This window comes from Amblyomma maculatum, unplaced genomic scaffold (genome assembly GCF_055883805.1).
Source record: "Amblyomma maculatum isolate TAMU_Amacu unplaced genomic scaffold, ASM5588380v1 scaffold_27, whole genome shotgun sequence".
NCBI classification, from domain to species: Eukaryota; Metazoa; Arthropoda; class Arachnida; order Ixodida; family Ixodidae; genus Amblyomma; species Amblyomma maculatum.
The window spans coordinates 315,470-330,622 of NW_028146752.1; the positions used below are offsets into that span (position 1 = coordinate 315,470).

Consider the following 15,153-nt stretch of genomic DNA (forward strand, 5'->3'; position numbering starts at 1 on the left):
TATACTTTTTATAAGAACTTAAATTTTTCACTGTTGTCTCTTAATAGAGGCATGTATATCTGTGCACATCTCAGTCAAGGATATCACTGACTTGACTTTCACAATTGGGAATGTTTGCTTAGGACCAATTAGAACCAATGGGAAGCCCAATTCGTTTCAAATGGGCGTCCCAATTGGGAGCGAAGGAATCCGAATTTGGATTGAAGTAACCCATTGGGCTTCCCAATGGGTTTATTCAATCCCAATTGGGACCCCCAAATGGTTTCTTCATTCCCAATTGGGAGTCATGAAACCAACTGGGCGTCCCAATTGGGAGTGAGGAAACCAACTGGGCTTCCCAATTGGGAGTGGAGAAACCATTTGGGTTGGACAGTACCCATTGGACAAACCATTTGGGATTGGCAGAACCAATTCAATCTGACTGGTCTTCCCAATTGGACCCATTGATTTTTTTTGACTAGGATGAAATGTATTTCAGGATACAATGACTACATCACCTATTTGGTGAGCTTTGCTTTGCTAATCCTTGTGGAATACAATGTGATAAAATTTATGCGGTCTTGTAGGCAAAGTATATTGAGCTGGTGCTCTATATACATTTTCCTACACATCAACCATGATGTTCAACAGCTTTTGTGGTTCCAGTGGACAATACTTGCAGTAGACACGATAGCAAGTGGGGAAGAGGGAATGAGTGGTTATATTTTAGACATTGTCTTTTATGCAACAGCTGGACTGGAGGCTGCTTTTTAGGCTTGTGGCAGTCCAGAAGGCAATGCCTGTTTGTCCCTGGTTATCACCGACGTGGAGTCCGTGGTCACCTCTAGCACCTTCAGTGGAGACTTTTTGTGAGGAAGGCCAATATAGATCTGTGACAAGGAGTCGGAGTCCCCACAGGTTGTCTTTTTAGAATCAGATTTATGAGTTGACCTCTAGGATGTTGAAGATTGGTGCAGTCACTGGCCACTTAGTGGAGAGCTTACACCCGGGTGAAAATCATAACTGAAGCAACTGGTTTATGGAACAACTCCCACTCAGCTTGATCTGGGCTAAGGGTCAGTGGTGGTGCCGAGTACTATTATTCTCTTAAACTTCTTAAAACTTTAGGGAGCACCAGTTAACACGCTGACTGGGAGTGCAACATAAATGAGTTCAGTAACCAATATGTAAAATGCAAATTACTTTTTTTGTGAGGGAATGAATAGTGTAGTATCACAATAAGATACTGTCAGCAGCAAGCATGTCAAGAAAGGTTGGATGAATGGGCCGTCTCTGTATATTTATTTTCGCTTACTTTAACAACAAAACGTTTGCCTGCTACATACGCATCTACTATGTTGCCCAGCTGAAGACTTCTGCTGGTGTAGTTTTGTTGGTGCTGCGAGAAAATAAATTCTATTTTGCAATCGAGGATGCAACGTCAACTTCAGTGTTACTTTTCCATTACAAAGATTCCAAGCTTCGCGCTAAGGTTACGCCAATTCATGGCCCTCGACACAAACCCATTTACATTACCAGAGCCCTGGTAAACAGGGCAATAGTGCTCTGTATTTAATTATTCGTTCTCTAGAATACTATCCTTAACGCAAAATCATTATGTGCCCTGTTAGCACAAGAGCCAGTGGCAGCAGCATTGGCATCCAGGGCTCAAAAATCAGTCAAAAATCATGAGTACACTTCCGACAGGAGGTAGCTGGCAGGCGACATGGCCAGGCACCGACTGTTCAGCAGGTTATGTGCTGTCACGAGACCACACATCACGGCTAAATTTGCAGGCGCTGCCAAGTGGGATGGAAATGTACATATCAGGACCACTGGATCCCAAGCAAGCCACACCATTTTATGTGGCTGCACGTGTGCAAGTTCGCATGGCTTGGGCAGCATACAACATGGTCCTCTTGCTGAGCATGCCAATGGCAGATTATCCACATCAGTCCGACTATCTACTGGAGGGTGAAGGCCTCTCCCATACTGCTCCCGGTCCTATGCTTGCTGCATCCACTTGACCCCTGCAAATTCCTTAATCTAATCCTATTCGCCCACCTTACTTTCTGCCGCTCCCTGCTACGTTTCCTTCCCTTGGAATTCAATCTCTTACTCTTGGCAGCCATCAGTTATCCTCTCTTCGCACTACATGTCCTGCCAGTTTCTTTTTGGTTTCAACCAGAATGTCATTACCTCATTAGTTCTCCGACCCACTCTGCACACTTCCTATATCTCTTACTATTTTCAGTTTCATAGCTCTCAGCACTGTCCTCAACTTAAGTAGAACCATTTTCGTTAGCCTCCACTTCCCTCTTGAGCGTTAGTGGCGAGCATGACAATGGCCTCTCCCATATCCCTCTTATCAGCACTGTCCTCCGCCAGATGAGGCCATCCTGTCTGCACCCTCACAATGCAGTAACAATAAAGCTCATTCAGACTACCTGAAGATGCAGAAACAAGGGGCATATCGTCGGTCACTAACTGTCCTTATATTCGCCTACTGCTTCCAGTGTTTCGCTTCCCAACATAAAGTGCTGTTCCTTCCTGAGGCTGTTGAACATTATCATAGTTTTCTGCATATTGATTTTTCAGCCTATCTTTCTGCTTTTCCTGTCCAGGTCATTAATCACTCTTTGCAATTTGTTCCTCTAAGTTACTTAACAAGGAAGTGTCATCAGCAAATAGCAGATTAGTCGCGTATTCTCCATCCACCTTTATCCCTAACTGCTCTTATTTCAAGTCTGAATACTTTCTAGGTAATCTGTGAACAGTAATGGGGAGATCGTGTCTCCTTGCATAACGCCTTTCTTTATGGGAATTTCAACATGCTCTTATGGAGAACTATGGTTGCTGTTTAGCTACTATAGACGTCTTCCGGTACTTTCACATACGACTCATCCGCACCCTGATTTTGCAATGCCTTTAGCAGGTGGTAGTAGCAAGTGACATGGCCAAGCACTAATTTGAAGGCGGCAGCACGACTTTAAAGTCAGGTGTACAGCTTGTACAAGCATTACGAATAGCCATGATTGTGCACCAAAGAATGGCTTAGCTTTTCTTCAAAGTAACATACCGCTTTCGCATCCTCACCTAGCTGGTCTTAAGGGTTGCCGCCAAATGTTGTATTGTTTTTATGCGACATATATTTAGACACATCTAGCTTGCTCGTCTTCTTTAAGGGGAAGTTCTTAGAACAAAATACTGAAGTAAAACTTGTTGCTGGGCTAGTTGGTTCAAGATCGTACGGGAGAAAAGTAAGCGCAAAAAAAAGATGAACACAAGAGTCCCGTCTCCTCACTTGTGTTTGTCTTTTTTTGCGCTTACTTTTCTTGGTACAAACCTCTGTTCAGACGAACCCATTTTCTGGTCCCTTTTTACTTGTATGTATGCCATACACATGAAATAAATCAAAACGAGTCTACTGTATACTGTTTGTTTTAGTGCTTGAGATGGATTCTCCATTTCCCTCATGAACCTGTGTAGCTAAGTCCATGACAGCAGTGCTGCAAACAAGCATCACACATGTCAACTCTGTATGCAAAGGATAACAGCTGTTCTGCAGTTAAAACAGCCGGATGTTGCTTTTTTTTTTCTTGTAGTAACAGAATTCATAATAATGACCATTTTACACAACACAAAGAAATACCGCAATCTGGACAGCACAGAAAATTCAGACATAACAGTGGTCCAGCTTTCCTTTGTTTTGCTTTTTTTCTCCTTTATTACATCTCTTTCCCACAGATCCTTCAGGAGCAGTTCCATAAGAGAACAGGCGCCCTAACATCACAGAAGTTTTCTCTGCTTTATTAGCCACACATTCGTGCCAAACTTCCGCATTACGAACTTCTGGCCAGGCAGGAACCCAGGTGAAATTTATTTTCACTCTTCAACTTTAAGGTCATCAATTTCTCCATCAAAACAGCAAACAAATTTGTTGCAATAACGAACTGCTTTGACAAGAATGCTTCTCTGCCTACTCGTCCTAAAAACAAGCACAACGCAGAATGCCATGGGATGAATGAGACAACAAAATGGAAAAATGTACAGTACGCATCCCTGGATGACACAAATCGTTAAAAGTAGTGGTCCTTTTTCCCCCTCCTTGACTCTCGGAGAGCTTTCAGAAGTCTTTTTTTTCCTCTTTTGTTGCTGTCATCATCTTTCCTTCCCTCAATTTCCCAACCCAGAGTCTCTTGTTATGTTACAACATTCACTGTACACTGATCACAGAGCTAAGTGCCGTGCTCCATTGCACCAATTGTGGGAACATCTTGGCACAAACCAGCGCAAAGCTTCCTGGACTTGTGCCGTTGCCAACCTTCCTCGTCCCTCATGGAAAGACTGGCTTCCCAAGAAAAGCGAGATGCTAAGGACGCCGTAATGCAAGCACCATTCACGGCCACTTCATAGCACACACTCGGCACTGTTCCACGTGGTCATTCATTGCGCTGCTGCAAACCGTGTCCTGCAGACTTTTCACATGTTGCGGCACACTGAGATGGCAGTCAGTTAGAGAGCAGGTCCAGTGAAATGCCACCACTTCACACACAGAGCTGCTGCTGCATATTCACCACGCCTCTGCTTTGCTTCCCTCTTGAAAACCACCAAGGTTTCCTTCCTATCATGCTATACATGTCACACAACGAGGAAAAAAAAAAAAAAAAAAAAAAAAAGGATAAAAGCAGGGAAGCAGGGTGGGAGTCAACAGCAGAGGTGGCTGGTTGTCGCAGGCAGCTGGTGGTGCCGACTTGGGTCAATTCGGCTTCCTCTCTATGTGACACAGAATGAACAATGTGTCCCTGCAGAAGAATCCCAGGAGCATTTGCATTTTGTTGTGCTTCCACGTTGGCAGCGCTCAAAAATTGCCCGTGGTGGAGAAGAATGGAAATGCGCCAAACTGGCTGGGCGTCTTGGGCGAGGCGCATACGTAGAGGAAGTCTTCCGACTGCAGATGCGTCCGGTTCAGCGTTGGCTCCGAGGTGCTCTGGTGGATCTTGGGTAGTGACCGCATCAAGGATTCCAGAGAGGCCAACATCTGAAGGGGAGGAAAAGACAGAGTAACCAACCTTAAGTGAATGTGTACAGCATTTAAAAATGAAAATGCCACCGTCCTTTATTTCCTTTTTGCTTAGAATAGCAGAACAATCCTCACGCCTTTCCAGCCTATTTGCAATGCAAAAAGACAAGAACTACACAGTGCTGCACTTGCAGAGTATTGTGCCTTTTTCCTAGTGGCTCGTCCCTTCATTCTCTCAAGCATTCCAACCTACGAACTCCAGATCCATTCGTGCCAGATAAATCACGATAGTAGTGGACAGTGATCGGAAAACTGCAGTACCAACTCACCATCTTAGTTAGTGGATTCATAGCCAGTTGCTGTATCACAGCATGACATAATGACACAAGTAGTCTTGCACTTTTGATTCTAGATCCAAGAAATTTCAATAGTGTTCAAAGCACGTCAATATATTTGGCTTATACAAGGCACAAAGGCACAAAGGTGCACTTACGTCCGTTTTGGCAATCATCAAAATGAAGGCACTTGTCAAATGATTGACAAGCACATTAAAGAGAGACATTTCTGATACTTCAAACAGTAAAACTGAACAAGGTTAAATGGGGTATGCCTCAGTTTGCAGATGAGGCAACGTTTCGACAAGTGGTCTTGTCTTCGTCTGGGCATAGCGATCATCACTGGCAGGGTTTAAATACGCTCTTGCTTCCGAAGAAGAAAAGCTGGGGAGGAGAGGATGGGTGAGAAGAAAGTGGGTCATGAAGTGAAAGAAAAAAAAAAATCTTCAGTATATATTTATTAGCCTAGAACCAGGGATTCTGTGGCCTGCAAAAGAAGTAAAAGCGGCAGTACCAGGAAAAACTACATACTGGGTAGGTGATTAGTCACCACTTAAGGGGGTTTGGTGCAGATACACCTTAGAAAGGGACAGGCTATGCAAAGGGCCCTGATAAGGCATATATCTAGGGGGACAATTCTTAAAAGGTAGGGGGGAGGGGGGGAGTACAAAGTCACAAGATAACCGCACAGTGAACCACAACGGAAAAAAAAAAAAAGAGTAATCTTAAGTATGTATCCCAACCTGGAACTAGAGATCCTGTGGCCTGCAAAAGAAGTAAAAGTGGCAGTACCTGGAAAAAACCCACAGTACCTGGTAGATGATTAGTCACCACTTAGGCTGGTTTGGTGGAGATACACCTAACAAAGGGACAGGATTTGTGAAGGGCCCTGATAAGGCATATATCTATGGGGGACAATTCTTAAAACTTTCTGCAAAGGTGGGGGGAGAGAAGTACAAAGTCACAGGATAATAACCGCACAGGGAACCCCAAATATGATGAAAAATAAAAAAAAAAAAATAAAAAAAAATTGCTTGAGGACAAATTCAAGCAACAAGTGATAAGGAGGAAATGTGTTTAGAGGAACGTGTAAGGTTTTGCTATTGCGGAAGGGAATAGAGTGTACATGCGTTGTGAATAAACTACAATTAACGCTATGTGTGATTGTTTTCCCGAATAGTTACGATGCAGAGGGAATATACATAAGGGATTCTAACGTTCCCTTAGATATATTCCTGCTGGTTCCAATGTTCTAAATTTATAAATTAGATATGCCTCTCTATATTTTCTGTCCCTTGCCGATTTAAAGCCTGACTGGAGAATATATAATTTAATTTCTTCGAACTTATGGTCTTTCTGATTGAAATGCTAGGAAACAGCTTTTGGAAGGTTTTTGCTTGGTGGGAGTAATGTTCAACAGCCTCGGAAAAGGACAACAGTTTAAAATAGGTAGCGAGGCACTGCAATTGGCAAGAGAATACGTCTGCTAAGGTCAGGTAATGGTCGCATATCAGGAAAACGAAAGGGAAATTACTACGAGAAAGATTTAGCTAGTGTGTATTTAACAAGCATTCTCAGATCATGAATAGTAGCTTACCAGTATCCCCCAAGAGAAAAGTACCGGTACTCACCTATGGGGGCAGAAACGTAGTCTTAAAGGAGTACAGACACGTATATTTTCTGTTTCAATATTTTTGCTTTAATGGATCTTCCATGGTCTAAAACAGAGAGACTGTGACCCGAAAAGCCCCAGCACAGCTCAGTTAATTAGTTATCGGGGCATTTATCTGGGCCATTTTCGGTTTTGATCTCTCCAAGCGTGAGCCCATGATGACATCAAAGATGCGAGAACGCCACACGACCGCCCCCTACTGGCAAGACTGGCGATGACTAGGGAGCCTACATGCACATGTACGTTCCCTAGCGATGACGTGAGCACAGAATATAATGACGCGTATAGGTAGTGTTTGTCGTCTGCTTGCGATTGCACTTGCAAGAAAATATCTTTGTCGAGCGGCGCTTCAACGTAGCTTCGGATCATCAACGCTATTTCCCCCGATAACATTGCCGACATTGCCAGGCGCATGCATTTAGACCTGTTCGCCAGCGACGAAAGCTTGGTCGGTTGGCATGTGGGAATGCCAGCTGGTAAGACATGTTGAACAAAGGAAGATGCTGCTCCTTCAGCCCTGTTTGCCAGCGCTGTCAGCCAAGCATGCGACAAAAAACTGCTTTAGTAGATATAGTTACCAGCAATCAGCCACAGTCATCGTAGCTACAGACCTGCTACACCGCGCAGCTACATTGCACAGCTCCTGTTCTCACGCACCACTTAGTCCCAACGCAGTAAGCCTGCGTGCCGCCGTCCAAGCAAATGGTGCCATCTGGCACCGTCAATGTAATCTTTACTGTCGCCCATTTATCGCAGATCGCTGCTTTTTGTGTACATAATGACCCCCTCTCGAAAACATTCAATAAAAAATAAATTTACGAGGATTGTTAAGCCATTACTGGGGTGCTGGCAGAAGTGATTACAACAATACAAAGTGAGCTATTTTCACTCAGCCTACCCTGCTACCTCCGCTGCTGAAGGCGTCGCGTAAATCAAGAATATATTTTCAGAATGAGTTGTGCTGCCCAGTAAAGCGGTGTGAAAGTCCAGCGCTTACAGCAATAGCATAAGGCCCCTTGATACATTACGCTAAGGAATAGAAAAATTACAGACCAATTAGCTTACTGTCTGTTACGTATAAGGTACAGTCGAACCCGGATATATCGAACTCAAAGGGGATCGCGAAATAGTTCGATATATCGATAATTCGATATACAGAAATCGGCTTGTGACAGCACTTACGATGCGAAAAAAAAAAAACGATACCGCCTTTGTCGCGTAATCAACCCACTCGCATAATATACCCACCCTCTACTTTTGCACCCGGGAATTTAAAAAAAGAGAAGAAGAAGAAAAATAGAAAAAAAATTAAGGCCAGCTCGCTCACATGCGAGCGATCTCAGCGACGATGCGGCAGCGACAGAGTGAAAATTTCCAAACTTGGAACTGCGTCCCTCTCACCGCTCGAGCCACCGCGGCAGCTCAAAACAAGGTTTCTGTGTCGCCGCGGCAGAAATCAGAAATCGCGAGCGTTTTCGCTTGCATGAAGATGGCACGCGTCACTCCGTTTCGGTCCTCTCATCCACTCATTTCTTGGCAGCGTGCCAAGATGGCTTGATGGCTGTGATGGCTTGATTGCACAAGCCTGGTTTCGATTTACCACGCCACGCTTGGAGCGGGCATCATGATCGCAGCAGCTGACCGTGTGCTTTTGTTGATTCATACATGCAAGGATAAACGACTCCCGCCAAAAAAAAAAAGCCCTGCCGCTTTTTAACGTCTGCAGCTGCCATATCTTACGCTAAGCCGCGCGTACAGCACACTGAGAAAAATGAATGACTCTCAAAAAAAAAAAAAAAAAAAAAAAAAAAGAGAGAGAGAGAGAGCCACGTCAGCCGCCGCGCGCAGGGGGTTCACAACACACGCTAAAGTGTCCGACGTCTGTCTGAAAACGGGCTGAGCTGGCTTGGCGCATGCGTAGCGCGTGCTGAAGGAAAGAGATAGCTCGGCAAAAGAATGGGCACACCCACGCACATGACTTGCAAATGTGCTGGCACGTGGGAAACGATAACTCCAGATGCGCGTGCCTTTGGGGAATGGGCGTGGCGGCTGTCGCCGAACTGTCCCCTCAATTCCTTCCACGCGCGGCTTGCAAACGTCACGCGGCAAACGGCCAAGGGCGATGCGATCGTCTTTGGGAAGGCCCACTTTCCAGTGCGTGGTGCGGAGTTCGATATATTGAACGACCGGTGAAATTGAGTTCGATATATGACGCGGCTTTCCTATACTTTTACATGGGATTTTCAAGGGGATATTCCGCGACTTCGATATAACCAAAATTCGATATATCCGGGTTCGACTGTACTTTTCAAAGTAGTCACTAACAGAATCAGGGCAACTTAGGCTGCAACCAACCAAAAGATCAAGCAGGTTTTCGGAAAGGGTACTATACTATCGATCATATCCTTACCATCAACCAAGTGACAGAAAAATGCTAGGAATATAGCCAGCCCTTATACATAGCATTCATTGATTATGAAAAAGCACTTGACTCAGTAGAAACCTCGGAGGTCATACAGGCATTGAGAAATCAGGGTGTAGACGAGTCGTACGTGAAAGTGCTGGAAGATATATATAGAAGGTGAACAGCAACCATAGTTCTGCATAAAGAAAGTAACAGAATTCCTATACAGAAAGGTGTTAGGCAAGCAGACACAATCTCCCCAGTACTATTCACAGCTTGCTTAGAAGAAGTATTCAGAGACTTGGAATGGGAGCTGTTAGGGATAAGAGTAGATGGAGAATACGTCAGTAATCTGCGATTTGCTGATGACATTGCCTTGCTAAGTAACTCAGGGGATCAATTGCAAAGAATGATTGATGAGTTAGACAGGAAAAGTAAAAACGTAGGCTTGAAAATCAATATGCAGAAGACCAAAGTAACGTTTAATAGCCTAGAGAAATAACAGCAGTTTATGTTAGGTAGCGAAGCACTGGAAGTAGTAGGCAAATATGTCTATTTAGGACAAGCAGTAACCGCAGATCCAGACCATGAAAGGGAAATAACAAGGAGAATAAGACTGGGATGGAGCGGATTCGGCAAGTACTCCCAGATTATGACTAGCAGCTTACCGGTATCGCTCAAGAGGAATGTATACAACAGTTGCATCTTACCTGTACTTACCTATGGGGCTGAAACGTGGAAGCTAACAAAGAGGGTTCTACTTAAGTTGAGGGCAACGCAGAGGGCTATGGAAAGAAAAATGGTGGGGATAACGTTAAGAGATAGGAAACGGGCAGAGTGGGTGGGAGAAATAATTCAAGTCACTGACATTCTAGTGGAAATCAAAAAGGAATGGGCATGGGCAGGACATGTAGCGTGAAGAAAGTATAGGATAACCGATGGTCACCTAGGGCAACAAACTTGATTCCAAGGGAAGAAAAGCGTAGCAGGGTGCGGCAGAAAATTAGGTGGGCGGATGAGGTTAAGAAGTTCACAAGGGTCAAGTGGATGCAGCTCACACAGGACCAGGTTAATTGGAGGAATATGGGCGAGGCCTTCGCCCTGCAGTGGGTATAGTCAGGATGAGGAGGATGATGATGATCATGATGCATTAGCTCGTTTCGAAGTGCCGTCTGCTGCCGCTTCAATGCGAAACCGGCAAGGCCCAGCGACGTCTAAGACAGGCAGTTTTTGACTATATGTCAGTCACCATGTACACCAGGTTCAAGCAGTAAAAGTCCAGCCAGGGTTCGTACAGATTCGAAACAGGCGAATTCACGGATATTCAAGGAATTTCAAGGCCCAGTTGGAGTATTTTCAAAGACTCAACACAATGCTACATGCAGCAGTTTTCAACACCAGGTACCACTTTTACTGAACAAAATCGAAAAAGATACATTTCAAGGAAAAGCTTGTATTGCACTAAGCCTACATTGTACTAAGCCAACATAATAAAGCCAGTATTGCACTAAGCCAATATAATTAAAAAATGTTCAGTCTTGAAAAACACCCTGCAATGCATTGCACCAATGGCGAAGAGCAATCCATTCTGCAAAACTGCTAATGGCAACCTCAGGGAGCTCCTGCCGCTTTTCCTGAATCTTCTCGTTGAGGTTACACAGTTCCTGTCTTGCTTCGTGCAGCCTTCCTCGATCTGACAATGTACTTCAGATCATTAGCTGCCTCTGCCTTTTCAGCATACGTATCTCTGAAGCCTGGAGGTCAGCTATTGTTGCCTCAAGTTTCTTTTTTTTTTTTTTTTTATCACATCGATCTCTTCGTCGATGCAGTGCCTCTTTGATTCTCTGAGATTATCACACTGCTTCTTCTTTACTGCCTCCAGGTGTGCAGCATACTGCTGCTGGGAAGCTATAGGGACGTTAAGAACGCCCCCTGCCTTTTCCACAGTGTCGCATACAATACGTTGCGAAATACACGAGAGGTCCTTCAGGTTTTCTACGGCAACCTGGCGGCTCACACTAAACCCACGCTCCAAAGTGGCCTGCCCGTGGGTGAGCACAAGAAAAAGCTTAGCAACTTTCCAGAGTTCCCCATATGATGAATTAAACTTCATCAGCTCAGACAAGAACTCGTCTAGCCTGTTTACGTTCTTTTCAAACATTCGCAGGTTATGCATCTCTTGCTGAAGGAACTCAGTGTGCTTCCCCTGTCCTCCCTCTTTGGTGCTCAGACATTCTGCCTGCTATAATGAGGGCATCCAACACTCTTCTGAAGCTGGCCAGGCACTCATCCAATTTAGTACACATTTGTCGAGGGTTCAGAGAGGACAAACTCCTAACGATTGAGAATCTCAGTGGGCTTCTTTTAAGCACCTTCTTTGTCACACTGATCAAGAAGTGTTTACATTCCGTGCGGAACTGGAACACATCCTTCTGGCTTGCTTTAGTTTTCCTGACAGTCTGTTCAGTGGCATGGCCTACATCCACCTTTTCAAGCGAAGTGTGGCTCTCGGTGCTTTCAGTGTCCACCGTCAGGAGACCAGTTAACTCCTTTTGCTGAAGACAAAACCGAGCACTTAAGGAACTTCGTCAGTAGCTTCCTGACTACAGTTTCCAAGTCCCTTGCAAGAAAGAACACCATGGACTGATCCGTTTGGTATTCAGTGAGGAATGACTTGAGGGTCATGACCGCACCTGGTGCAAATTGAAGCTTTGCTAGCAGCAATACATCACTGGCAAACTCACACAAGTTGTGAAATGATCCACATTTTGGGGGGCTTACTTCCTTCTTCTTTGCAGCTGCAATAAACTTCTTAATATCACACCACAATAGCAAGGCTCTCTCTATCACAGGGACATTCTCCAACCACCGGTGTGCAACAAAGCTCAGGGGAAAAGTCTCCTGACCGTTAACTGCTGAGAGATCTTCCCTGTTTGCAAGAGAATCATTAAAAAGCACGCTCAGACAGGAGAGCAGACAGTCAACTAGCCACTCGCTGTAACACCTGCTCTGTAGGCGTTGTGCATGGTGCGGAGGTCACAGGAGGCCAGACATTGAACTTGGTATGCTTGATGCCGGTGCTCTTGGAAATTTTTGAGTAACCAAGGCTGACATTGGGACCATCCATTGAAATCTGAATAATTTTCTCAAAAGGGAAAGGCTCCAGCATACTCAGCAGCTTTCCTTGGATGTCCTCGGATGTCAAGTGCTCCATAAACACCAAGGTATAGTACCTCGTTGCCACCTTCTAAGACGAATTCCAAAACCGGAGATGAACATCTATTTGTTTCTGCTGGAGATAGTCGTTCATGGACTCGTCGAAGAGCACCACGTAGTAATCACAATCTTTTATCTCCTGCTGCAAAGCAAATAAAAAGAAGGGCCCCAGACCATGGCATGTCACGTAGGCACATTTTTTCTCTCTGCAACAAAACGCTTTGGCCACGTCCCAGTCCGGGAACTAACATACGCTGGAATAGCTGGCCTGCTTCCAATGATGACCGATAGGAGAAATGGGACGTGACAATCCTCAAAGTCCACAGAATCTCTGCGTTCGTCACCAGCTCGTGTGCCTTGCAAGCATCGTCTAGCTTTCCCGACTGCGAAGGAGGCGGGACGGCTGACTATTGGCTCGTACTGGAACTAAATAATTTTGCATCGAGCTGTTGGCTGCAATTTTCAACAAACACCAGCATGCTTGGCACTCTTCATATGGCTCTTTAACACCGACTGGCCCATGCTGGTGATATCGAAGGTCTTGCTGCAAGGCTTGCATCTTGCGCAGTGCTCTCTGATAGTATTTGGTGCAATCCAGTCTTTGTAAGCGTCGTTGTGAAGCCACGCGCCCTGAAATTTGCATTTCTCAGGCATTTTCTTTGCAGTCGCAAGCTTCAGCCGCAATAAGTCGGGTGCAGAACCGAAGTAAAAAAGCAATGTCGTCAACCACCATAACAAAGTGCCAAAGTCGGATTGGATTGCATCGGCTCAAGTTGGCTTCAGAGAGAGTGGCTCCAATGTGGCTAACCGTCGCGCAAAGTTGGCTATATTAGCACAAATTGATTTTTTACACCTGAGACGCAGATACTGAAACACAATATTGAAAACACAAATATTTTACCCGCATTTTTTTTCTCTGATTATTAACCATTTGCATGCAGTACGCTAGGAATTCGAGGATTTTCAAGGAGTAGCAAAAATTTCAGGATTTTCAAAGGCCTTGAAAACGAAATTTTCAAATTCAAGGGTTTTCAAGGTTTTCAAGGACCTGTGACCACCCTGCCAGCATAGAATGAAACGAGTAAATTTCAAATCCTGCTTCCCCTGGAGCCCGATATATAAGTGTGTATGTGCGTGCTCACAAAGTATACCTAATCTTTGTGTCTGTAAAACACTTCGACCACAGAATTGATGCCAGGTTAACTAATTGTAACATGCACCAACGCAGACAGCGTGAAAGGCGACCGAGTCAATCGAGCAGAAGCGCAGAACTTTCCAAGGGTGCGCAATATTCAGACACGGCGAGCTACCCTGTGTCATCACTTTTTTGCTCTGATGACTCTATGTCAGTATTTGATGATGTCACGTTGTTTACACGCGTACACGTTTTCGTCACAGCGATGTCACTGTCGATAGGTTTTGAAAAATGGGGCCTTTGACTGGCTTGTAGTTAAAATCAGATTAAAATATCTTTGCGGCAACATAAGAGGTTGGGATTATTTGGGGAGCATCTTTATATAATCAGGAAGACAATCCTATTCCTTCTGGCGCTTCGAAAATTGGTGTCTATACTCCTTTAACGTAAAGGGTTCAATTAACTAACTGAGGCCAACGCAGAATGCTATGGAATGAAAAATGTCAAGTGGGTTAATCAACAGGAAGCGTGCAAGGCAGGTCAGGGAACAAACGTGGTAATAAGATTCTGGTTGAAATGAGCAAGCATGGGCAGGACGTGTAATGCGAATAGCAAGGTAACAGCTGCTCCCTAAGGTTAACAGACTGGATTCCAAGTGAAGGCAAGCGTAACAGGGGGCAGCAGAAAGTTAGAGGGATGAGTTTAGGAAGTTTTCAGTGATCAAATGGATGCAGCTGGCACATGCCATGGTTAATTGGAGAGATATGGGCGAGGCCTATGCCCTGCTATGGGCACAGTCAGGCTGGTGATGACTTTGAAATGTGATGAGTAGTGCTAATTTGCATTAAGACTGCAGGCGATGAGTCATGGCTATGCGTAATGTTTGTACACGCTTCACAGCTCATAGTATGCAGTGCTGAGTTATGCTACTTTTCATTACAGCTGCGAATCGTGAATGATGACGATGACTACAAGTGATGACTATATTAGCTTCCTTGTGGTTTGTGGGGTTTAACGTACCAAAGCAACTCAGGCTATGAGAGACGCCACAGTGGAGGGCTCCGGAAATTTCGACCACCTGGGGTTCTTAAATGTGCACTGACATCGCACAGCACATGGGTGCCTAGCTTTTTACTTCAGCTGAAAAGCAGCCACAGAGGCCAGGATTCAATCCCGCATCCTTGGGTACAGTAGTAGAGCGTCCTAACCCCTGCGCCACCCCGGAAAGGTCGATGATGACTATATGTAATGTTTATACAGGCTGTACACCTCAAATTATGCTACTTTTTAAAGAGATGGGGGATGCTATGTTGCATTATGAGTCGAGAGTATGTAATATTTGCGTATGCTCCACATCTCCTAGTATAAGGATACAACGCGACAGTATTT

At 44.8% G+C, this 15,153-nt stretch overlaps 1 protein-coding gene and 1 pseudogene across 3 annotated transcripts in view; both read right to left on the bottom strand.

The window, feature by feature from the left end:
- Positions 1-4,639: 4,639 nt before the first annotated feature.
- Positions 4,640-15,153, bottom strand: part of Raf (serine/threonine kinase raf oncogene) — a 105,240-nt gene continuing 94,726 nt past the window's right edge. For all 3 annotated transcript variants that reach the window (XM_084586672.1, XM_084586673.1, XM_084586671.1), the window contains one exon: positions 4,640-5,020. In XM_084586672.1, the coding sequence (XP_084442798.1) occupies positions 4,841-5,020 (180 nt within the window). In that variant the 3' untranslated portion in view covers positions 4,640-4,840. The remainder of the gene's footprint in view (positions 5,021-15,153) is intronic.
- Positions 10,946-13,151, bottom strand: LOC146170922 (uncharacterized; annotated as a pseudogene).